This window comes from Pelodiscus sinensis, chromosome 3 (assembly GCF_052426305.1).
Source record: "Pelodiscus sinensis isolate ZL-2025 chromosome 3, ASM5242630v1, whole genome shotgun sequence".
In the NCBI taxonomy this organism is placed as follows: Eukaryota; Metazoa; Chordata; order Testudines; family Trionychidae; genus Pelodiscus; species Pelodiscus sinensis.
The window spans coordinates 94,500,091-94,524,315 of record NC_143054.1 but is presented as its reverse complement, the minus strand read 5'-3'; the positions used below and the strand labels follow the sequence as shown (position 1 = coordinate 94,524,315).

At 41.4% G+C, this 24,225-nt stretch overlaps 1 protein-coding gene across 8 annotated transcripts in view; it reads right to left on the bottom strand.

Annotated features, from left to right (window-relative positions):
* L3MBTL3 (L3MBTL histone methyl-lysine binding protein 3) overlaps positions 1-24,225 on the bottom strand; it is a 159,604-nt gene that overhangs the window by 36,656 nt on the left and 98,723 nt on the right. For all 8 annotated transcript variants that reach the window (XM_075924145.2, XM_006118582.4, XM_006118587.4 and 5 more), the window contains 4 exons: positions 11,791-11,867; positions 4,600-4,685; positions 2,223-2,333; positions 234-348 (listed from right to left, as the gene is read on the bottom strand). In XM_075924145.2, coding sequence (XP_075780260.1) covers positions 234-348; positions 2,223-2,333; positions 4,600-4,685; positions 11,791-11,867 — 389 coding nt within the window. The remainder of the gene's footprint in view (positions 1-233; positions 349-2,222; positions 2,334-4,599; positions 4,686-11,790; positions 11,868-24,225) is intronic.

The following is a 24,225-nucleotide window of genomic DNA, read 5'->3' as shown; positions in this document are numbered from 1 at the left end:
ATATTAAAGGAATAATTGTTATGTTTCATTTACAAGATCAGCACATTCACCTCTTAAAAAGCAATTACGCCAAATCTCAAATTATGTTTTTGTTATAAACATCACATCTACTTGTTTTCTTCTACATACACCAACTGCTGCATTCTTGTGAATGGTGTCAAACAGGAAGTTCGACACAAATTACACATGCCCCTAATCATTTTAAAATTATACCAGTTTACAATTTCTCTTACTAAGAGGAGGCTGAAGAGGGTGTCCAGTTTTTGCACACCAGCCTGCAGGATGGATATCAGGACTCTCTGCATCAGCCCAATAATCATAAATATTGTCCCAGCCATCGAAGTGCACCTAAATGAGGAAACAAAAACAACAGAAAATTTCTGTATAAACTCATTTACCCCAACAATCTCTCAAAATATCAGGCTTTATAATATCGGCTTCATTAGAATAATAATATAAAAACACTGGAGAAATTACACAGAAGTATAAACTAGATTTTGAAGTGTATTATTTTCAGTGGGAGCAGAATGGGACTCTCTGGATAGAACATTGTTATGCTCAAAATGTATCGGTCGATTTAGAGAGGTCTAATGTTTATTTACACTAACACTTTAAAATAAGGGACAAAATCTGTACTCTCTCTCGCTCAAAGGCACTAAATATTTAGAATGGTAAAATTTCTCTTTTAACTTGGAGTTAAAACAGTTAAAGCATATACTTTGTAAAAATCCTATGCACAAAGAATTTTGCTACCTCCCAAAATAAAGGGATCTATAGGTATTGTAAAATTTGACCATTCAGGATAAGGATTTAATTTAGATGAGAAAAAGAACTATATGATTCTGTAGAAGACAATCTCTACTTTTCTTCAGGTTGGGACCACAAATCCACAACCCTAACTTACATAAATTATTGTATTAATGAAGACCCTGGATCTTTATTTCTTATGATCTTACACATAACAAGATACATTGAAGACTATTTCAGTATACAGAAGATTTATCCAGTATTGCCTGGGTCCTTCAGGCAGGGGGCTGGGCATGTGGAGGGTGCAGGAGTCTAGACGGGGGGTTAGATGTAGAAGGCTCTGGGTAAGGTGTACGGGATGCAGGAGTCAGGACAGAGGGTGGGGAGCTCAGGGCAGAAGTTGGGGAGGATACAGGAGTCAGGGGAGTAGGTGCAGGAGTCATGGCAAGGGGTTGTGAGGTGCGTGGGACCACTGGGGATGGGGTGGGAGGTGCAGGAGTTAGGGCAGAGGGTGTGGGCAGCCAGTGGCTGCTCCCTGGGGCCAGCCCGGGGTGTCAGAGGCTATACAGCTCAGACAATGGCTGCTCTCAGAAGGCGGCGTGGCACCCTTGCATGCCACCCCTCTGTGGTCATTTTTGAGTATAACTGTCCCAGCTATCACAGCTTCTCACTTTCCATTTGCTGAGAAACAATCACATTCCAGGCACATCTCACTGTCCTGGAAAAACTAAATCCTGACCTTGCTTTAAGTTATAAGAGGAAGCTGCATAATTACCATTAGCAGGAGTTCTTGAACAGACTCACAGACGGATGGATACAGAGAGAGAGATGCGCACGCACGCACACACAAAAACCCAGGCACACAAATCTTAAGGAAAAACAGCACATCCTTCAGCAAACACGTTATTTGAAATTAATCCAATCTAGAGTCCTGAATTAATATAAACTTCAATAGCACAGAAGCTCCTGACATACGGCAATCTTTTAAAAAAATTATTCTCTTTAGATTTTCCCTCTCTCACTTTGGCTTTTGCAGGGTGAAAATTATGGAGAAAGATTTTATTATTCTGTCCCAAATATTTTATGAGCCCTAATACAAAAATCATAGCAATCTTTTGATATTGGGTATTAAATCATCAACATTCTACGATAAAACAACTTTTATCTCAAAACTATTCCCAATGCAATTTCCCCAACACACTCATCCTTTGTTCCTAAGCTTCTATTTCAGCACATCCCTAACTTAAAAAAAAACCAAAAACCAAAAACCAAAAAAAAAATACCCATTCCAAAGGAATTACATGTAAATTAATCAGTGAGGAGGACAGTGAGAGTTTAGCAGCGCATTGATGCGATTCATATCTTCCTGTGCAACCTAGAAAGGCCCTTAATTTTGGAACCTCAGTATATTTTGTAAAAAATAACAATCAACATGATCGAAGTAGCACGTCCAAGTTAGACTGAAAGAGACTTACTTTTATCCTGTGGTCATCAATGTCTACAACAGTTGCTACTCTGATAAGTACTGGATTCCTCTTGTCAACTACCTCAAGTTTCATATTTTTTTGAAATCCATGAGAAGGTTTCTACAATAAGAGATGATGGATAGTTCAATGTAACGTAAAAAAGAGCTGTTATAAAATAGAAGGGCAACTGCTCCCCTCAAAAAAAAAAAAAAACAATAAAAAAAACCCCAAAACAAAACTGGTTGTACTCAAATAACTTGTTAAACTAGAAAAATAATTTACTTCTCTAAGACTTCAAGCCTCCCATGTAAATAAAATCAACATTAATGCTGTAAAGACTGTTAATGCTGTTTGTTTCCCCTGGAAATGTTTTAAGAGCATTTCTACCTCTATGCAACAGCATACAGCATAATAATTTTACATACTGTATCTTTTTACACTCATGCACTATGCTCCTTCCTAGATCAAAGGAACTTTAAATTATGATTAAATTTAGAAATTGCCACTGAGTTCACACAAGGACCTCTTGAGGCCAAGTAGAAGACAACGCATAAGTGTTACAGGAATCCTGTACTCTGGCATGTACATATTAATTCACCAAAGAGTGTCACTTAAAATCTATACAGAAAGCCTCTGTCACAATGGTCAACATAATCTTTGTGAAATTTATGTGCAAATAGCATAGAAGGAGACAAGTTTATATATTAGAAATTATGTTCTTAAAGTCTTGACATTAAAGGCAAGTTCTTCCACGGAGGTGGTGGGAGACACTTATCTCCCTCGCTGACCACTGCATATCTAACCATGTACATCTATCTGATTACTGAGTCAAATACTAACAATGAGTTTGTGGGAACTTCAGAAGAAGAAAATTAACTGGTGAGCAGTGGATGGAATGGGGGAGCCCCAGTTTACGGGAGAAGAACAAAGGACAGATCCAATATATCTAGGGAAGCAAGGGGAAGCTCTGGCATTCTTGATGGTCTGAAAGCCATCCTGGTTGAAAAATGTGAGAAGGACTTTGGGTAACCTGTGCCTTATCAAACAAGAGGGCATCTGGTAAATTATATTTAGGCTCTAGTAAACCATGTGTTATGATTTTATTTTTTATGGAATCCTTTGTTTCTATTGATCTTGCTACTTCTCAAATCTCTATTCTCTGATAAATAAACTTAAGATTGTTTTCACTATAAACACATGTAAGCACTGTGTGTTAAGTGTAGTGGTGATCTGGAGGTGAAACTGACAAGTTGGCATATACAAATTCTTTGGGATTAGCAGATCTGTGAATTCTGCGAGTGCCCAATGGAACAGGGGCTGGACACTCAAGGGCCATGACTGGAGAAAATCCATCACTAACCTGCAAAGGCAAAGCAGAGCCTGCATGGAGTGAGAGGAGTGCACTTGTGTTACGTATGGTCTGTGAAGTTGGGGTGCTGACCCGCAGCAGACACAGACAAAGCTTCCTCACTCTAAAGGCAGGTGATAGCAATGTGCCACACAGCTGTGGATATCTTAAGGAAGTATCACACATGGTAACTGTGAAACTAAATAGTCAGCGATGAAGCCACCCTGAAGTGGCAGTTCCTGTCCCGTGAGGCTTCCCCTTGTTCCACAAGGACCACAAAAACAAACCAAAAAACCCCTTCACTGATGTGACCCAATTGAGGAGGCACTTCCCACATTCCCCTCGCACGCCAGAGCCTAGGGAGGCCCAAGATAGTAGATTCTGTGTGCTCTAGCCCGGCAGGGGAACTGGAGCACCATCACAGGCTCCCCAATGCTGGGGGGAGCCTCGAGGGCCGGAGCCACGCAAGTTGGGGGCTGCATCCCCACCCCTGGCACATAGCAATATCTCACTTGGCTACTCTGAATGAAAACTCAAGATTTGGTCACACTTGTTAAACAGATAATGTTCTGTAGTGAAAAGTACTGTAAGCCAGTAGCCAACGCTCAGTAAATTACAGCTGATTTCTGGAATTTTGGACTACACCACATTCCTTAGCAACGTGATAATATTAAAAAATTTTGGACTTGAAACTCAGCTCACAAAAACAGGCAGAAGACCAGCCTACAGAGCCAAGAACCTAATCTCTAATGTTGGCTCTGATGATGCCTTCTGCTTTCCTGAAGAAGACACTTTTCTTCTTGTTCCTGTAAAGTGGGGACCATAATAATTACTCATCTCTCTTCAAGGTATGTTGGGAAGATTCATTAATTGGCTAAGTATTATCAGTATAAATTAGTTGAAACTTTTGGAAGTTACAGTGATAAAAATTTCTGCGCACTCACACTAATTTAAAAACTTACATTAAAATATTTACTGTACATTAGCTAATAAATAAAAAACACTGGACGTATGGACACTATATAAACATTCTCTTACCACTTTAAAAGCTCTTGCAGGTGCAGGTAAAGAACTGGTTTCTTCCAAATATTTTTCCCAAGAGAAATGTTTGGCATGTGGATAATCTAGCAAGAAAAATATAAAAGCAAGGCTTAATGATGTCATACAAAGAACCACAATGTAACATACATTGTAGCACATTAATATAGAGAATTCAGAACAGGGCAACTAAACGTTTGTTTTAATATTCTGTAAATCTAAAAACTAACAACAGTAAAACTCCATTGGTCCGGCATCCAATGCTCCGGCACTCCTGATGGTCTGGCACCATCAGGAACCCGGAAGTGCTCTGGGCAGCCGGACAATTGGAGCTGCTCTGCCCCCAGCTTCCCCAATTCAGCCACTGCTGAAACTGACCAGCAGCTGAATCGAGGAAGCTGGGGGCAGAGCAGCTGGGTGCTGCCGGGTTGGTCCCACAGCGCTGAGGGGCGGCGCTATGGGACCAACCCGGCAGCATCCCAGCTGCTCTGCCCCAGGTATCCTCGATTCAGCCACTGTTGAAACTGATCACCTGGCAGCACCCCAGAGCTGCTCTGCCCCGGACTTCCCGGAATCAGCCGCTGGTCAGTTTCAGCAGCGGCTGAATCGGGGATGCCTGGGGCAGAGCAGCTGGGGTGCTGCCGGGTTGGTCCCGTAGCGCTGCCCCTCGGCGCTGCGGGACCAACCCGACAGCACACCAGCCGCTCTGCCCCAGATGTCCCCAAGAGCAGCTGGAGTGCTGCCGGGTTGGTCCCGTAGCGCTGCCCCTTGGCGCTGCAGGACCAACCTGGCAGCACCCCAGCTGCTCTGTCGCAGGCGTCCCCGATTCAGCCGCTGCTGAACTGACTAGCAGTGGCTGAATTAGGGATGCCTGGGGCAGAGCCGGACTATCGGAAGGGGGGGCTATGAGGGGCCTGGGGTGGCATCCTCCCACCCCACCCCAGGCCCCTCATAGGCCCCCCTTCCGATAGTCTGGCATATCTGATAATCTGGCACCCCCTGTGTCCTAAAGGTGCCCGATTATCGGAATGTGTGGAATATGGCACACATTCCATATTAAGCAAAGAAAGAAACAGAAAACCGACAACATACAACACTGAGGGTGCATCTACACAGCAGGGCTTAACTTGAAATAAGCTATGCAAATTGAGCTAAGTCAATTGTGTAGCTTATTTCAAAATAGCTTATTTCAAAATTGGGAGCGTCTACACAGCACTTATTTCATAATGGAGGACTCTTCCTCTGACTTCCCTTACTCCTCATACAATGAGGGTTACAGAAGTCAGAGTAAGAAGTCCTCCAGCTTGACAGTATTTTGACATTATTTCGAAATAACTGTTGGCTGCGTGGATGCAGACTAAGTTATTTCAAAATAATGTTGCTGTGTAGATGTACCCTGAGTAACCAACAGCACAAACATAAACTACACATCTAAGCACTATGTTGCCTGTGGTAAATGAATTTGAGGAACTGATTCCTGGCCGGCACAGACAAAGCTTCTTCATGCTAAGGGCAGGTGATCGCAAAGTGCTCCACAACCCTGGATATCTCAAAGAAACATTACATATGGTAATTGTGAACGTAAGCAGTCGGTGATGAACCCATCCTGAAGTGGCAGTTCCTATCCCATGCTTTGGATTTGAGAAGATAAGTAACGAAGGTTGGAAGTCTATCAATTTCTATGCACTCAACACAGTGCTTCACTCTTAATCCTGTCAACTATATGTTTAAATATACTGTGCCAATACTAATTGTATGATAGTTATGTATCAGTTTAAAATATATGTGATCATATACCAACTTGCATCTTTAAGTGCAGTTGTTTTAACCAAAACTACTATAATACTATCTAAATTTAAGCTACAGCTGATACAAACATCACGGGGGAGTGGATACAGTGTCATTCTAAGGAAATGGGTTTGCAATTGTCCTGTTTAAAATGCCTGAGACCAAAAAAGTGTGTTGTTTTAAAGAACAAGGAATGCTTATCCCGGTACTGAATAAGCCCTAAATGTCTGAAGTGTTGACTCATGATACCACAGTGAATTTACACCAGTAGCTTGTGTTTTATGATGATTGTTAAATAACAGGTTGTAATTAACTTACTGACAGTGTAGACCTTTATAATACATGTTGAGGTTTTTCTGTAAGTAATTTGTGTTCTGAAATCTGATTCCTTAAAATGTTTCATAACTTCCCCAGGCTACTGAGCTCTGGGATATTTCTCAGCTTGGTAAGTAGGTCTAGCTAGCTAATTAGTTTTCCATGTTGTCAGGCCACTGACTCCTGCGATCTGTGCTTTCATTGTTTTGCATCTTTTATTTTACTTATCAGTCATACACTTTTTTTTAAGTTACATAAAATCTTTTGCAGTAGTACCTGCATCACTCTATAGTGACATTCAAAAAGGGGTTCTAAACAAGGAATTTCTATTTTCTCACAACATATCTGTGAAGTAACAGTGCATGAGAGGGGAATGGAGAGAGGAAAACTTGAATTTTCTGAATAAAGATATGTATATCACAATCCATCTTCTCATGGAAAGGGACAGTATTTGTAATGAGGTCCTTCGTAGTCAAATAGGTGGTGTGGTGGTTCATGCTCTGCAAAAATGATTTCCTTTCACTGAAATTCCCTCTCCTACCAGATGCATGAAAAAAAGACACTGGATGCTATCTCTCGCTACCATTCTCTGACTTCATCTTATTTAAGAACACACTGTTCTGATTCCTGCAATGTTCCCACTCATAAAAAATATAGACCTCTTCCAACTTGCTGATATCCTCCAAAGTGTGAGTTGCTTTTCTTCCATTATGTGACACGAAAGTCAACATATTCTCCAAAACTGACATATGTGTCTGTTAGTGCAATCAAACACCAACATTGTATCTGTGGCTACTTCCAGGTTGAATTCTATTTTTGTGACCAATGTTCAGCAAGCTCCCTTGACTCTGGATTTCTGTTTCTGAACACACGATGAACCCTGAGTGCTTCTCTGAGAAGCTAACCAAAATGACAAGTTGTGAATAGCTGTCTCAGATTAGCCAGGAAATCAATTTCTTATTTTCTTTTGATTTCTTGAGTGAATCTCATAACTCTTAGATAAGAATTTAGTTTTGGGAACATATTACATTTTAAATAATTCAGTCAAGTACTCATAGTTCATATGTTTCAGTTCCTAAAATAAATAAGTCTTTCAGAACTACAAATGTCTCTCCAAATCGAGGTGGAGAATGGAAATTTTTATTGAGACTTCTATGTCATCAGTGTAGAAATATTGTGAGTCCTTTTTCATACACTTTGTACATAGTATCACATTTTTCATCAGAGCCGATGTCAATTTCTGCACAAATTATCATTTTCCTCTTTTCTACTCAAGAGACAGACGTCTTGCCTCACTGCTGACAGGGCAATCACCTTGTTGTTTCCCCAAATCTAATAAGTCTTTTATTAGATTAGAAGATAATTGGATCAGAACAGCAGCAAATAACAAAAAAATGAACAGAGCTAGCACACTCAGGTTTCCTTGGTTACAAGCTACATTCAAGCTAACTTGACTCTTAGTTCTGTATCCAAATGAGCTCTAACCAGTCGCAATTATTGCTAAAAGACAAGATATTTTTTATACTGTGGCATAATGTTCCAAACCCAGACAGTAACCACAGTTCGTAAAGTTTTACTTAGATAGAATAAGTGATTCTAAATAGCATGCATTCTACAAGACATTTTTTACATTGATTCTTTCACATTAGTTTTATACCAACCATTCTACAATTACCTACTTATATTTGAAGATCAACAGGTGCTACAGAGCTATCTCAAAGGAATTTATTAATTCCTTTTACAAGCTATAGCTCAAACTATTTTCTATAGAATAGTCTTCATAATCTCCAGAATGAAGGGGAATCCGGTTAACCCAGCACACAGTACTCAAGAATAAATGCTTTGCCTTCTTGTTTTCAGTAAGCTCTTTTATCTAGGTTTCCTCCCTTTCTGAGGAATCCTTACCACTTTTGTTCCCTTGATTACACAGGAATATCCATCCAACTTAGCCACTAAGACCCAGATTTTTAAAGGTATTTTGGCATAGTTACACTCATCTCAGTTGACACAAGTGCCTGAAATCCCATTTTCGAAAAGGATTTAGGTACTTGATATATTCAAATTAATGGTGCATGCACACATTTAATACAGTTCTGGGCTATATTAATGAGTCAGTTGTCCATCAAGATATTCCTATGGAATTTGGAGATGGTTGAAAAAAAAATGAAACAAATTCCTTGGTTTCTTCTCTACTTCTTTTCTCTATGTTCTCATTTGCTTTGCTTTTATCTACATTTTTCACCCTATTTCTTTTTACGTGATGTGATGAATTTACCACTGTTTCCAGAGTCTTGGTGATGAAAATTGTCACTGATATTGCAATGACATGCAATATCTTTGGGACTACACCATATTAAAAGTATAAAATGATTGATGTATGATTGTATTCTACTCCAAGGGGAAAGATTAACACATCTCCTACAGAAACCAAAAACAATGAAAAATTATTAAGGTTAATCACGGAGTCTAAACTATCTAGAGAGATACTTCACCCTGGAATAGCTTGCACACTGGCTCAAACTTGGTTTTCCAGAGACTAGGAGACAAGAAAGGACTTTTTGGTATAAAAGGATGAGCCTGAATTTACACCAGGTCCTTCCACTGATACAGCAAATAGACAGGTCTTTCTGTCTGCAGAGGGCAACCCATGTGGAAGAGTTAGAAAGATTCTTCCCTACCCCATAAGACCGGTGGGTGATCTATGGTAATCATTCATATGGGAACTTCTATTGTTCTTATGCGTTCTCCTTATAGTGCTTTTAGCTTATGAATACATGCTTTTAGCTTGCTTAGAAAGAACAATGGCAATGTCACAGAGTCCTCGGTAGGGTTAGGTGGCCCAGCAGTTAGCACACAAAGTGCCACCTCTCCGAGGCCAGGTCTTGCCATCCAGACCTTCATCAATCAGAGGAGCAGTGAGGTGGGCAGTGAAGGGGCTTCGGCCTCTCTACCCCGACAGGCTTCAGCACAGGGACCTCAGAATGTCAATGGTATTTGGCCCCCAAAAGGTGCCTTCCGAGTTATCCACCCATCAGATCTCTTCTTACTATCTACTGTTCTTCCCCCTTACTTGCCCCCCTGGCTTCCACTTGAAATAGAAAGTGATAAGCAAAAGCAAAGGCAATCAAACCATCAGACCCAGCTGAAGCTCAGCATACAGCTTTAGTTCCTTGGGAAGGGTTCTCTGGCACCCTTATCAGGAGCGAAAGGGTAGCGTTTCTGTCCTCCTCCTGAGCTTCCCCCTTTCTCAGTTGAGCTGCCCCCTTTTCAAACCTTCCTTCCAACAGGGCTGAGGCTAGCTGGGTCCAGTACTGACCATTAACCCCTCCCATCTTACTGCAGGGTCTATATGCTCCATTAAAGGTAACTTGTGCCTGCTTACAATACACTGTTCAGAGCATGTGGAGAGAAAACAAAACACAGACGCTTGGCCTCTAGACAGTGTAAAGCAAGGAGCTGTACAGCCCTAAGAAACCCTGATCAAAGGAGTAGGTCAAAAGTCCCTATTCAACGACAAGTCTTGGCTGCAAACAAGTTCTGATTGGAACCTCCTGGAGTAGACCACACAGGGTGTGGGAGGGAAAGATGGGTGCAGTTACCTGAAACTATTTCAACAATATACATGTCAGGTTACACAGCTGTTGCATTAATCATAGAATCATAGAACCGTAGAGCTGGAAGAGACCTCAGAAGGTCATCAAGTCCAGCCCCCTGCTCTAGGCAGGACCAATCCCAACTAAATCAACCCAGCCAGGGCTTTGTCAAGCCGAGACTTAAACACCTCTAGGGATAGAGACTCCACTACTTCCCTAGGTAACCCATTCCAGTGCTTCACCGCTCTCCTAAGCTACGTCTACACTGGCCACAATTTCCGGAAAAGCCATGCAAATCAGGTAAGTCAGGATAGGGAAATCCGCGAAGTAGGAATAAGAAATCCTCTGGAAAAGGGCTTTATTCCGGAGGATCGCGCCAGTCTAGACGCTTTTTTTCCGGCTTTTCCCCAAGCCAGAAAAAAAGCGGCGGACATGTTTATTTAAATCCACGGGGGATATTTAAATCCCCCGCGGATTTCCCTATTCTGACTTACCTGATTTGCATGGCTTTTCCGGAAATTGTGGCCAGTGTAGACGTAGCCCTAGTGAAATAGTTTTTCCTAATATACAACCTGGACTTCTCCCACCGCAACTTGAGACCATTGCTCCTTGTTCTGCCATCTGTCACCACTGAGAACAGCCTTTCTCCATCCTCTTTGGAAGCTCCCTTCAGGAAGTTGAAAGCTGCTATTAGACAAATATCTTCATGTGAACCAAATCTGGAAGTTAGTCCCTTTCATGTGGGTTGCCCCCACTAGACAGAAAGTCCCGCCTGTTAATTGGATCAGCAGAAAGACCTGGTATAAATTCAAGCTCATCCTTTTGTGCCAAAAAGTTCTTCCTTTGTTTTTTAGTCTCTTGGGGACCCAGTTTGAACCAATATGCAAACTACTTTGGGGGTGGTAACTCTCTAGATAGTTTAGTCTCAGTGAGCCACCTTAATCACTTGCTATTGTTTTTAGTTACTGCAGCAGCTGTGGTAATCCTTCTCTCTGGAATAGAATATAATCATACATAAATCATTTTGTACATTTAATATGCTACTGTCCCCAAACATATTGCATGTTATTGCAATATCTGTCATAATTTTCAGCACCAAGATGCTGGAACTTGAAAGTGCATTCAACCTGTCATACAAGAAGCTAGAAGAAAAAAACCTAGAGAAAAAGAAAGCAAAAGAGAAGTATAGAGGTAGCCAAGATATTTGTCTCATTCCATTTCACTTTTCAACCATATCTATCTTTTCCCTGGGAATATCTTCTCTGGATAACTGGCCCATTAATACAGTACAGAAAGGTATCAAATTTGTGCATGCATCGTTAAATGTAATGTTTCAAGTGCTTGTAAAAAGTGCACTTCAGCTCTTTCCAAATACCAATTCTTAATTATAAGCAGAGTATTTCAAAGGAGCTGTCATCATATGTCTTATGAGTCTTGGCCAATGCTGCTGTTAGCTACATTTTCTGTTCTTTCAACTGTATAGTGTAGTACAAACCTGGAGGGGTGATGAGAGTTCTTCTATGTTCTTTGCACCACCCAATAGGATGAATGTGTGGACTGGCTGCCTCACACCTGGAGAGGAAAAATGATGGAAAAATGTACTCATCATTGTCATTTGGTAACACACTCAACTTCACCCACCTCCCCAAGATGCAGAATTATTTAACAAATCCCAAATAAATTACAATATATTCAACCCAAAATATAAATTTTAACTGTAAGAGAAATATACCAATATATTTTATTCAATCATATCCTATTATGAGTGAACATAACATCTCTGCAACATTTTTGGAAGGTCAATAACCCAATTCTACTGGACCAACAAGAACAGCAAATTCCAAGGAAAGCTCCTCCACTGAAGGTCCCCCAACAATTCCCACACATTCAAATCTAGGGATTCTTAGCACGAGCACGTACGTTCTGAAAGAAGTGGAGTCTTGTGAGGTTAGGATCCAAATTTTAAGTTTTAAAGATCTATATCAATACTTTGAACTACACCCAGAAGCAGACAGGAAGCCGATACAATGTTTAAAGCAATTACAATATGCTTCCTCTGATTGTCTCACCAAACAAGAGAGCCATTATGTTCAGCTCCAATTTCTGAGTGGTACAAGTGGAATCACAAATGATACACCATAATCCAAGTGATAGCTGAGCAAAAGTACCAATTAGAGAGAAATTGGTACAAGTGCAGAAATCAAAAGGCACTTTCAGCTACAGGCTGTCCCTGAGACTCCAAAATTAGCAGGGAATCAAAAAACGCCAGCCTAAATTGCAAACTGCTCTGACCAAAAGTGAGCAAACCATTCTGCTCTGGAAATAGGAAAAACCCCAAAATACTCTCTGGTTATTTCCCCATTCATGCAGAATCAACTACATGGTATTTGAAAAGAGACATAGGTGACATTAAGCATGAACATCTAAACATTAACAATACAGAAAGCATTTAATTGAGGTAAAAATAGAACAAAAACTATCTCAACTTTTAGTACAATATTATCAGGAAAGGACAAAAAAGAAGACTGACAGCTGAAAAGCAGAGAAAGATCAGGTTCCAACACAAGCACAGCCCGTATGTCTTACACTTGGGTTTAGAGATAATAATGATATTTAGAGAGGGAGATAATCTGAATAACTGATGGCACTTGAAAGAAAAGAGGAGACAATATAAGTATTTGGAATAATTGAGCAGTGCCATCCTGATGCAAATTTTGGGTTAAAACAAAAGCTATTGTCAACTGAAAAATATGCTGAAAAATAGTTAATTTGCTTTTTCCTCTAACACAGTGTACAGGATGATTGTTTATCCAAGAGGTCTCTTAGAAAACCAAACTTTTGTATAAATGGGGCTTGCACTTTGAAAAGGCTGCACTCAAGGTCCCCAATTCAACACCACAGTGAATAAAACACCAACCATAAAGTAAAAACAAGATGGCTTTAAGGAACTATATATCCTGAGGTGAGGCCCCTTTAAAGCCACCAACCCACAAAACTTTAAGCTGGCATTCTTATATACGGCATAGAACAATTCCAGGGTAAAATTTTCAAAAGAAACTACATGATTTAGGACTGGAAGCCCCATTATCAAAAGAATCACTTGGTACTCAGAAGACTTAGTCACAATAACTTTCTATAGACTTCAGCTCCTAAATCACTTTTATAATATGGGATTGAAGCTCCTAAATAATTTCTGAAGGTGCTTTTGAAAATTTTACTCAAAATCAAATATTGGTTGAACCAGAATTTTGTTTGGGTTCAATGAACTGGAGCTTGACTCATGTACCAATCAGCCAGAGAGGCTTACAATATCTGTGAAAAGACAAATTCCTAAAGAAACTATGTAACTTCATTGTTAGACATCTTCCTCCTTTTGAAGGTCACTGGTCGGATCTTGCATGCCAACGAACTCATTTAAAATCTAGCAGGTGCCGTGTGTGTACAGGGGTCTACCCTAAGGTTGTCAACTTTCTAAATGCAGAAAACCAAACATCGTTGCCCCATCTCCTGCTCAAAACCCCACTCTACCTCTTCCCTGAAACCCCTTCTCCTGCTCACTACATCCCCCCTTCCCTCTGTTGCTTACTTTCCCCCATCTTGGCTCACTCACTAGTTTTCACTGGGTTGGGACAAGAGGCTAGGATGTGGGAGTGGGTACGGCCTTTGGGCTGGAGACATGGGCTCCGTGGTGGAGCCAGAAATGCGGGGTTCAGGTACAGGAGGGGGCTCTGAGCTGGGGCAGGGAGTTGATGGCTGTGGCTGAGGATGCCTGTTCTGGTGTAGGGCCAGAGATGAACCACTGGCTGTATTACAATAACTACATTGATTTTGATCTTGTGCTACATAAAGCAAAAGTAAAGAAATATTTCTTTAAATTCTGAATATGAAAAAGAACTTAAAGTGAAATAATGTTTTAAAAGTAATTTTACATGACAAATAAATGAAGTCCAGTGTAGGTGTATTTAATTGTGTGCGTTAAATAATAGAAATGCAAGCAGGGTGCCTCATTACCGTCATCACCCAGCAAGTAATGTTCCAGCCTTCTGCTTATAGATTTCAGACCTAATGCTGAAATACCTGTCTAGGGTAATTAGTTTGTGAATTTTTTTAATAAAATAAAAATGAACAGCTGTACCAGAATTTCTCTACACTAACTTCAAATACCATTTTTTCCTCCAGGGCTTAATCTTGCTAGAAACAAAGGCTCTGTGACAACAGCAAAGGATGCAATCGATATCAAGTGTACTAACATTTTATCCTTTACAAAAATGCACAAACATTTGATGCATTTATGCTTATCATTTATACAGCACTTTATTTATTCTGCTTTAAAATTACCATATTTTCAAAATTAAAAAAAAAAAAAAAAACAGGGCACTTTTGCATCTACACTTTTCAGGGTTGTGAAGTTCCTAAAGGTTCACATTATATCTCCATTCGCAGGCCTTTAATACCTAAGTCGGAAAAGTTCTGCCTGGAACAGAACAAAAAAGGGAGAGTTATGCTTCTCTCTCTCCACTTCTTTCTACAGAGACTTCAGAGAGGAATGAAGAAAAAAATGGAGAGCTAACAGGTAGTCACCTTCTCTGTCCCAAATCCATCAAGGGCCTGGGGTAAAGGGGTTTGCACAGACTGCACCATTACGTTATTGGATTCATTACTCTGATGAATATTTTACTCCAAAGCTCTTCAGACATCAACAGCACTTAAGCTAGTTAGGAGCTCACGTTCTATTTTCAAAAGACTCCTAAACATCTAAGTCATTTCTGATACCAAGACACAGTCACTCTTCATAACTCCAGTCATCTGAAGAAGTGGGCTGTGCCCAAGAAAGCTCATGATACCATCTACCTGTTTCGTTAGTCTATAAAGTGCTACCAGACCCTTTGTTTTTTTTTCTGTAAGGGTATGTCTACACTACAGCGTTATTTCGAAATAATCTATTTAGAAACAGTTAATTCAAAATAGCTTATTTCGAAATAACGCGTCTACACACAAAACGCATTTCAAAATAGCGGTTTGCTATTTTGAAATAGTGCATCCACACTCTGAGTGGATGCTGAATTGCATTTAAGGCCAGCCAGAACCAGATCCGGCAGGGCCATCAGGTCAGGATTCACTTTGTGTGGCTGCTGCTTGAGGCTGAGGCCTGTGCTTAAAGGGACACCACCTGGACAGCCAGTTCTCAGGTTTCCCTGTTTGCCTGCCTTCCTCGATGAGGGACAGCAAAGCATTTTGTCTCTGAGTGGTCTGGTTGCCCTCACTCGGGACACCACAACACTCTGCAACATGAAGCCAGAGCTGCCCCATGGCACTCTGGTGCTTCTCTTGGATGCATTGCTGTGAGCCTGGCTTCCCTTTCTGCAGGTTGCCATCTAGGAGGTCCATCGGGGGGGCTGTCAGTATCCAGGAGGCCCTGCGGGAGAGCTTCCACCCTGAGGAGCACTAAGAGCCTCCTTGGTCTGCCCCACTGAGGGCTTGTGCCTCATTCCTCCCTCACGTTCTTTCACTTCCAGATGTAAAATAAAATACATGTATTTTCATGAACACAAACTCTCTTTATTTAACAAAACTGGGGGGAGGGGGAGAATAAAACTCTGGTGAGACTGGGGAAAGGAGGCGGGAGGAGGAGACAGAGTGGGAGAGGGGAGGGGGAAACCTGGGAGGAGGGTGCTGGAAGGGAGAAGCAAGGTGAAAAAGGGGGTGGGGGTCTTGCTGGACCAACTTGATTTTCATGAGAACCTGCTCCTGGGTTCGCATGTGGCCTTCGGTGGTCAGGCTGGCAGCTATCCTGCCATAGACAGCCACGTTCCTCCATCTAGTGCAGAGATCATGGATGTTGGGGGCATCCCTCCCAAACCTGAATAAGGTCCATGATCTCTACCCTGGACCAGGAAGGCGCCTGCCTTCTCTGGGCCCTGTCAGGCTCCTGGGAGCTGGCAGACTGCTCCTGGTGAACGGTGGAGGGCTGCCTGCCGGTGGCTTGCTGGCTCATGTTTTGGGGCCACTGAGTGAGGGGCAGTGACTGCTGGCTCTGGGCTGGCAGGTTGGGAGCTGGAACAGGCACTGTGGCCAGAGTCTACCCCTTTAAGGGCTCCGGGGAGGGGCAGGGCGAGGAGTGTTCTTGGTTGAGGTTGGAATGGTCACCGTGGCACCCTGGGAAGGCTGGAGGCCCCCTATTTTGAAATAAGTGTCTATTAATAACACAGCACTTATTTCGAAATAGCTATTTCGAATTTGGCACTATTCCTCATGGAATGAGGTTTACCAAATTTGAAATAAGTGCTCCACTATTTTGAATTTATTTCGAAATAGTGGTTTGGCTGTGTAGACACTAGGAAAGTTATTTCAAAATAAGGGCTGTTATTTCGAAATAACTTTGCTGTGTAGACATACCCTAACAGACTAACTCGGCTACCCCCTGAAGCTCTCTAACACTGTGTGATACAGTAAAACAGGTGTGAGAAAAACTGTCAATTTCTACAGTACCCTATTATCACTGCTTCTGAGCTCCTTACTATCCATTTCCATTAAAAAATGAAAATGGTATCCAAGTAAAATTGCTGACTTTTATCTTAACACAGACATAAAGCATTCTTTCATGAATAATCATCTCTCTTCTTCTAGAGTGACTGCAATGGTCTAGCTAGCAGACTTAACACGACTTCAGGTCAAGAATGCTTGATTCTATTTTCAATTTTGTTATTAGGGCCAGTCATTTAGAGTCATGGAGTTTAAGACCAGAAGAGATCATCAGAAGAGTTTGTCAGATCATCTGACCTCCTGTAGATCACAGACCACCAAGCACCCAAAATTACAACATAAAAACTTCCACCCAAACTTAGACCAAGGGTTGGTTACAGCCCATAAGAAGGTAGACTACTGAGTGCCACAGACACAGAGGGACAGAGGTGCACCGGTATCTCTGCCCCCCCCCCCTCCCCGCCCAGTATGTGCTAAGCGAGATATACAAAGATTATCCTGACAAGTGAGCCTCACGCACAACTACAGAGAAAGGCAACCCCCGCCTTCAAGTCAGAGTCAACCTGACCTGAGAGAAAACTCCTTCCCAACCCTACACTTTTGTAAAACACTTTCATGCCGATGCACTATGCAAAAGCAATGGGAAGGTTAGTAGCTAGTAACCTGAGTTTCAGTACATGCCCTCTGCAAATCTACTATCTTTGGAACACAGTGTGGCAAAGACTTAGCTATCCCATACAGCAGGGGTGGGCAAAATGGCCTCCACGGGTCAGATCCAGCCCACTAAGCAATTTGATCTGGCCCGCAGAAGTTCTGCTGCTCCCCCGCCCCCAGGCCAATCAGGGTCAGGGATGGGGAGCACACAAAATTTCCTTCCCTCCCCCTCATAGAATAATAGGACTGGAAGGGACCTCAAGAGGTCATCGAGTCCAGCCCCCCGCCCTCAAGGCAGGACCAAGCTCCATCTACACCATCCCTGACAGATGTCTATCTAACCTGTTCTTAAATATCTCCAGAGAGGGAGATTCCGCCACCTCCTGTGGCAATTTATTCCAATATTTGACCACCCTGACAGTTAGGAATTTTTTCCTAATGTCTAATCTAAACCTCCCCTGCTGCACTTTAAGCCCATTACTCCTTGTCCTGTCCTCAGTAACCAAGAGGAACAAATTTTCTCCTTCCTCCTTGTGACACCCTTTTAGATATTTGAAAACCGCTATCATGTCCCCCCTTAATCTTCTTTTTTCCAAACTAAACAAGCCCAGTTCATGAAGCCTGGCTTCATAGGTCATGTTCTCTAAACCTTTAATCATTCTTGTCGCTCTTCTCTGTACCCTTTCCAATTTCTCCACATCTTTCTTGAAATGTGGCGCCCAGAACTGGACACAGTACTCCAGCTGAGGCCTAACTAGTGCAGAGTAGAGCGGCAGAATGACTTCATGAGTTTTGCTTACAACACACCTGTTGATACAACCTAGAATCATATTTGCTTTTTTTGCAACAGCATCACACTGTTGACTCATATTCAACTTGTGGTCCACTATGACCCCTAGATCCCTTTCCGCCATGCTCCTTCCTAGACAGTCGCTTCCCATCTTGTATGTATGGAACTGATTGCAAGGAGCATGACGTGCTTAGAAGCACCACGCAGTCCTGGCAAGGTCAGAGGAGACTTTGCACCTCCCCATTCTGATCCCAGGCTAACCAGGGCCTGGAGGGAAGCACACAAAGTGTCCTCCACCCTGCTAGGATCGCACGGCACTTAGAAGCACCACGTGCTCCTGGCAAGGCAGGAGGAGACTTTGAGCGCTCCCCCACCCTCAAGCCCTGATTGGCCTGGAGGCAGAAGGGGGAGTGCCGAAGTCTCCTCCCACCCCCAAGAGCCTAAAGGGAACTTCTGGGCAGGAGACAGGGACTTCATGTGCTCTCCCACCGCCAGACAAATCATGGTCTGGGTGGGAAAGCAGGGAAGTATCCTGGCCCTGGCCCTGCCCCTTCCACCTGAGGCCTTGCCCCATTCAGTGTGGCCCAGGGCCACTTCAAAAATTTCTGAAGTGGACCCCAGTAAAAAAATTTTGCCCACCCCTGCCCTACAGTGAATGGTGTTGAGCCAAGGAGTCAATAACAAGAACCAAAACCACCACTGAAAGCCAGCTGGATCTATAAGGAACATCAAGAGCAGAGAACAAACTACAATTCTTTTTAAAACTGTCAAGAAATTGGTGTTTATAAAAAATGGCTAAACAAAACAGCAAAAAGTACGTGTATGGAGAGGTGGTTTCTCATGCTAATAAGAGAACTGAAGGTTGTTGGGACTGTGAATCCCATAATAAATCCTTTCAAATGTCTGGGCCCATAAGGTAATATGCAGATATCCAAACATTCCATATAGGGACAAGCAAGTCTATACTCATGACAACAGGGCATGTGCATTCCCAAGAGCAGGCCATTCTAGGCTTGTAGTGGGTTACATGTGGCTCATCAGGTTCTATGTGTGGCCCACGAGACTTTTGGTTTACCACTACCCACATGCAAGTTTGTCAGATTCCGTTGATTTCCATCCATCCAGTTTTTTTCCTACTGGTATTACTAAATCAAGGGTCTGTGAAATGAGGTTCATGATGATTACACACAGCTTTGACAGAGCCGTATGCTCCATTTGCATCCAATCAAAATGCTGCTACTGTTCAATCAGTACACACCACCAATTCTAGTTATGCAAGTGCAATTAACAAAACTACCCTATCCCAGGAGATAGTCTTAATAATGGAGATTGCCTATCTCCTAGATCTGGAAGGGACCTTGCAAGGTCATCGAGTCCAGTCCCCTGCCTTCACAGCAGGACCAAGTATCATCCCTGATGAATTTTTGCCCCAAATCCCTAAATGGCCTCTGCAAGAATTGAACTCACAACCCTGGGTTTAGGAGGCCAAAGCTCAAACCACTGAGCTATCCCTCCCCAGTCTTTGTTACAATAATGTTATGGTCCACTGAGATGACGACAGGCCACTCATGCGGCCCATTCAGTAGCCTAGGTTGCTTATGGCTACTATAGCACAACTCTAGTGAAAGAAATATTATTTCTTCTTCCATTCACATTCATTTTCCCTTTGAATTTTTTGCTGCATTTCACTGTTGCATAGTCACAGCTTAAAAATTAAAAATTCAGATTGTAAGGGACAGAAACTAATGATCGTTAATTCTTTTCAGAAAAAAAATGCATGTCCACTGGCAGATGTGGACAGCACTGTTATATTAAATAACTGACAGTTCTTTTAGCAAAATATGCTAAATGCGTTCCATTATTTTTACTGTTCTGAATTACCTGCCAATGACCTTGCTGGATAACGTTTTATTTTAATATTTAGGATTTGCACAAGAAATGCTTTTATTAAATATAGATACTATTGTATCTATAGCAGATATTATTTTGTTAAGTACTGGTATTTTTATAAAGACCCATGATAGTGCATTTATAATTAGCAAATAGCACTACATGATAAGTATGGTTATTTGTACAACTTCTCTGACTATCATGCCGCTATACAGTAGCCAAGTCAGCTGGGCACAAAAAAGAAGCCATCTTATAGCCCCATCTAGTGCTTCAGTGCAAGCATTTCACCATAAATATTTATATTAATACCAAACTTGTTCAAAACTGATTATGCTCCAGATAATTTACTATTAAATAGCTCTAATTTACCCCTAAATGTCCTCTAACAGCACAGTAAGCCGTGGAAGTGTTGGTAATGCTACTAGACAATACTGGCCTCCCGTGGTCCAGAAGATTCTCCCATTAGGAACCAATCAGGTCCCAAAGGTTCTGGACTAGATGGGTTCAACCTATAGTCAAATAGTCAATAACCTAAGCTTATTGTGATAGAAATGTAGCCGTGTTAGTCTGGGGTAGTTGAAGCAAAATGCAGGACAATGTAGCACTTTAAAGACTAACAAGATGGTTTATTAGATGATGAGCTTTCGTGGGCCAGACCCACTTCCTCAGATCAAATAGTGGAAGAAAGTAGTCACAACCATATATACTAAAGGATACAATTAAAAAAATGAACAAATATGAAAAGGACAAATCACATTGCAGAACAGAAGGGGGATGCGGGGGGGGGGGGGAGGAAGGAAGGTAAGTGTCTGTGAATTGATGATATTAAAGGTAGGGAGAGTGGGATGTTTGTGAGTTAATGGTATTACAGGTGATAATTGGGGAAACTGTCTTGGTAATGGGTGAGATAGTTCAAATTCTTGTTAAGTCCTTGTTGGCAAGTGTCGAATTTTAACATGAATGACAGTTCAGAGGATTCCCTTTCAAGTGCAGATGTAAAAGGTCTTTGTAGCAGAATGCAGGTGGCTGAGTCATTTAGAGAGTGTCCTTTCTGGTTAAAGTGGCAAGAAACTGTAATTGGGTAGTCAGGTTGACTGCTCGTAATTCTCCTCCCCTCCCCCCCACTTACTGCCTCTATCAGAGGCAGCGGGTGGTGGGGGTTGCTTAAAAGCCGTTCCGCTCCCCTTTCTCCCCCCCAGCATCGTCTCCGTGGTGCTGGAGAGGGCGAGAGAGGCAGAGGCGCAGCATGGGACCTGGTGCGAGCAGACAGCCCGGCTCCTACTAAGTTTAAACTGTAGAGTCACAGCGGGGGTAGGTCTGCAGCTCTGCCTTTTAAATGTAGTAAGAGCTGGCTGCCTGCTCATGCCAAGTCTCGTGCTGTGCCTCTGCCTTATAAATGTAGTAAGAGCTGGGCAGCGCTTACCACATTTAAAAGGCAGAGCCGCAGCAGTCTGGATCCGGTGTGAGCCAGGACTGACTGGGGCCCATGCTGTGCCTCTGCCTCCCCTACCCTACTGCGGAGATGCATGCCCAGATCCTACTACATTTAAACTGCAGAGCTGCAGCGGTCACTTATTGACTAGTTGTATATGCGATACAAATTCTATTGAGTACATGATTAGTCATTTACTTGATACTTAATATTAATCTACACGTATACATAACAAATCCGAACACAAAGATTGTTTGACCCAGAAATATCCTTAAATTTTAGATTACATATTCCGTTTCACCACTGACTTTAATGAGAAGCAGTTACGCCAACACAATCATGTTTGAAAATTCCATCCACAAGAAAGGAATCACACCAGTTTTCTGTTTCCTTCTACTGACTACTTTGTAAGAGAACAGAATTCTCACGGATTACATCCACTCCCTGCCTTTCAATGCTGATCACCAGGAGCATACAGCAGTTTAGGAACATCTTTATTAAGCTATTTAGGATGATCAAAACTTTTTCCTTTTCCTCTTACCACCATCACCACCACCACTTTAATGAGTAATAGCAAACACACATCTATACAACGGGGCTTTAATTTCCAAACTGACTGTTAGAAACAGACTCCCCCCCCCCCCAAATGTCAGAAATATGCATCGAAATATTGCCCTAAAGATAACATATGGGCACCCTTCAGTTTTAATGCACTTGGTAGGACACTTTTCCATCACATTTATGACTTTGGTTTGTGTCACACCCAAGAGATATCCCAGGTTACTGTTAGGCACTGATTCAATCAAGTACTGTATCACCAAAATCCATTGCATAATAGCAATGAGCCCTGGTTGCAACTTGGGAAACTACTGTTTAAAACTTTGAATCATTAAAATATTCACTATTCTTAGTTCTTGTTCCTCTCATATAACCTTTTAAAAATATTTAACCCTAATCATTATGGGCTGCATTAATCATGAATGTTGCATGCATTAATTAGAAATATTTAAAAAAATACAGAAAAACTATTTTGCTACTTCTTTAAATATAAAGAATACAACTGTAGAAGTGAAAAAAAATTACAACTGCTTTATCCTGACATGATGAAGTTTATTGGCACATATTGTTCTCCTAAAAATACAAAATGTTCTGCCATTTCTAGATAAGAAAGGGGAAAATGGCTAGGTTTGCAGAATGCAGAGCAAATGTTACTTCCCTGAATATAAATATTACTCTATTTTGTTCACTTTCCTTCTTCCTAAAATTAATGACAATGAATTATTTAATGGAATTTATAAGTCACTGAAAATATTATCACCATTCATTATAGTGCTGTAGTAGTGACACTAATTCTAGCCAACACATTTTCATTTTAAACCATTAACGTCTGTTAAGAAAATATTCAGAAAAATTACCTATGGGCTGAAAGTTATGCTTATAAAACACAATTTGAGACTATATTTTTTCTTCTGCTATTAAAAGTTTGGCAAAATTGCATTCAGCTGTTTTTCATTTATCTAAATGTGGAAATAAATTCTTTATACTTTACAAAAATAAATCTTATTTCCACTTGGACAAGATAAAAAATGGCTATATTTTTAATGTTTGAAAAACCCTCAGGAGGAATAAATATAACTGTTTAGCAATAGTTTATTATATGTGTTCTGTGTGTCATTTTCCCTTATTGACCTTTATCGATTTTAAGCATTTACTGAGTGTTATGGGTACATGTAAGTCCATCACTCTGCAAAAGCTCTACACAGGTTGAACATCTCTAGTTCAGCAACATTCATGGTCTGGCATGATTTTAGTCAGTCAGTTGTCTGCTTAATGTAGGTGTAGCCAAGTTTTCTGTGGTCCCGAAAAGGTTTTTTTACAGCCACCATTCCTGGCTCCCTGTATTCTTCGCTTTTATTTAACTCTACATTATTCCTAAATCTCTTTTACGAGACCAGCAAGTGGTGGAAGAGCTGGTAATGTGACTAAATATAAACATGATTTTATACTTTATCTACTTTTTTTCTTGTGTTAATACAGTAAAATTGTGTAACAGCACTAATATTCTATTTTGAAGAGAGCTGATATCCTAAGTATTGGCTTTATAGGGCATATCAGTACAATCATACATTAAGCAGCAGCATTGTAAGCACTGTTCCATTTATCTGCCTCGGTAAAATAAAAATAAAGAGACCCACTCACTACACTATTGACCTTCTGTGGTTCAGCAAATTCTTTGGGTTAGCACCAGCCAGGTCCTGAGGTGCTGGACTAGAGATGTTCAACCTGTAGTACTCTTTTCTACTATGTTTAAGATTAAGGGCACATCTGTCTGGTGCACATTTAGGATGTGGATCCACGTATCTGCAATATTTCTAAGACACCTAGAATCCTGGTATCTAAACTCCGGACACAGAGCAGTGAGTACACCCAGGAGGGCCAACTTCCAGACTTCCTTTTCTGCCATTATGTCTCTCTTGCTGTTTTTGTTGTTTTAAAGCAGTCATCTCTTTTCCTCCTTTTCCCCAGTTCCATGCCAGTCCAGAACATTTTATAAAAAGATGAGATGTAGGGCCACTTGATCAAGGATTTTATTTTTTTTCTGATGGATTTTCCTGTGTATGTCTCCATTAGACATTTACATGTTTCACAGAAATTCAGCCTTACACAGCCTCCTTCACATA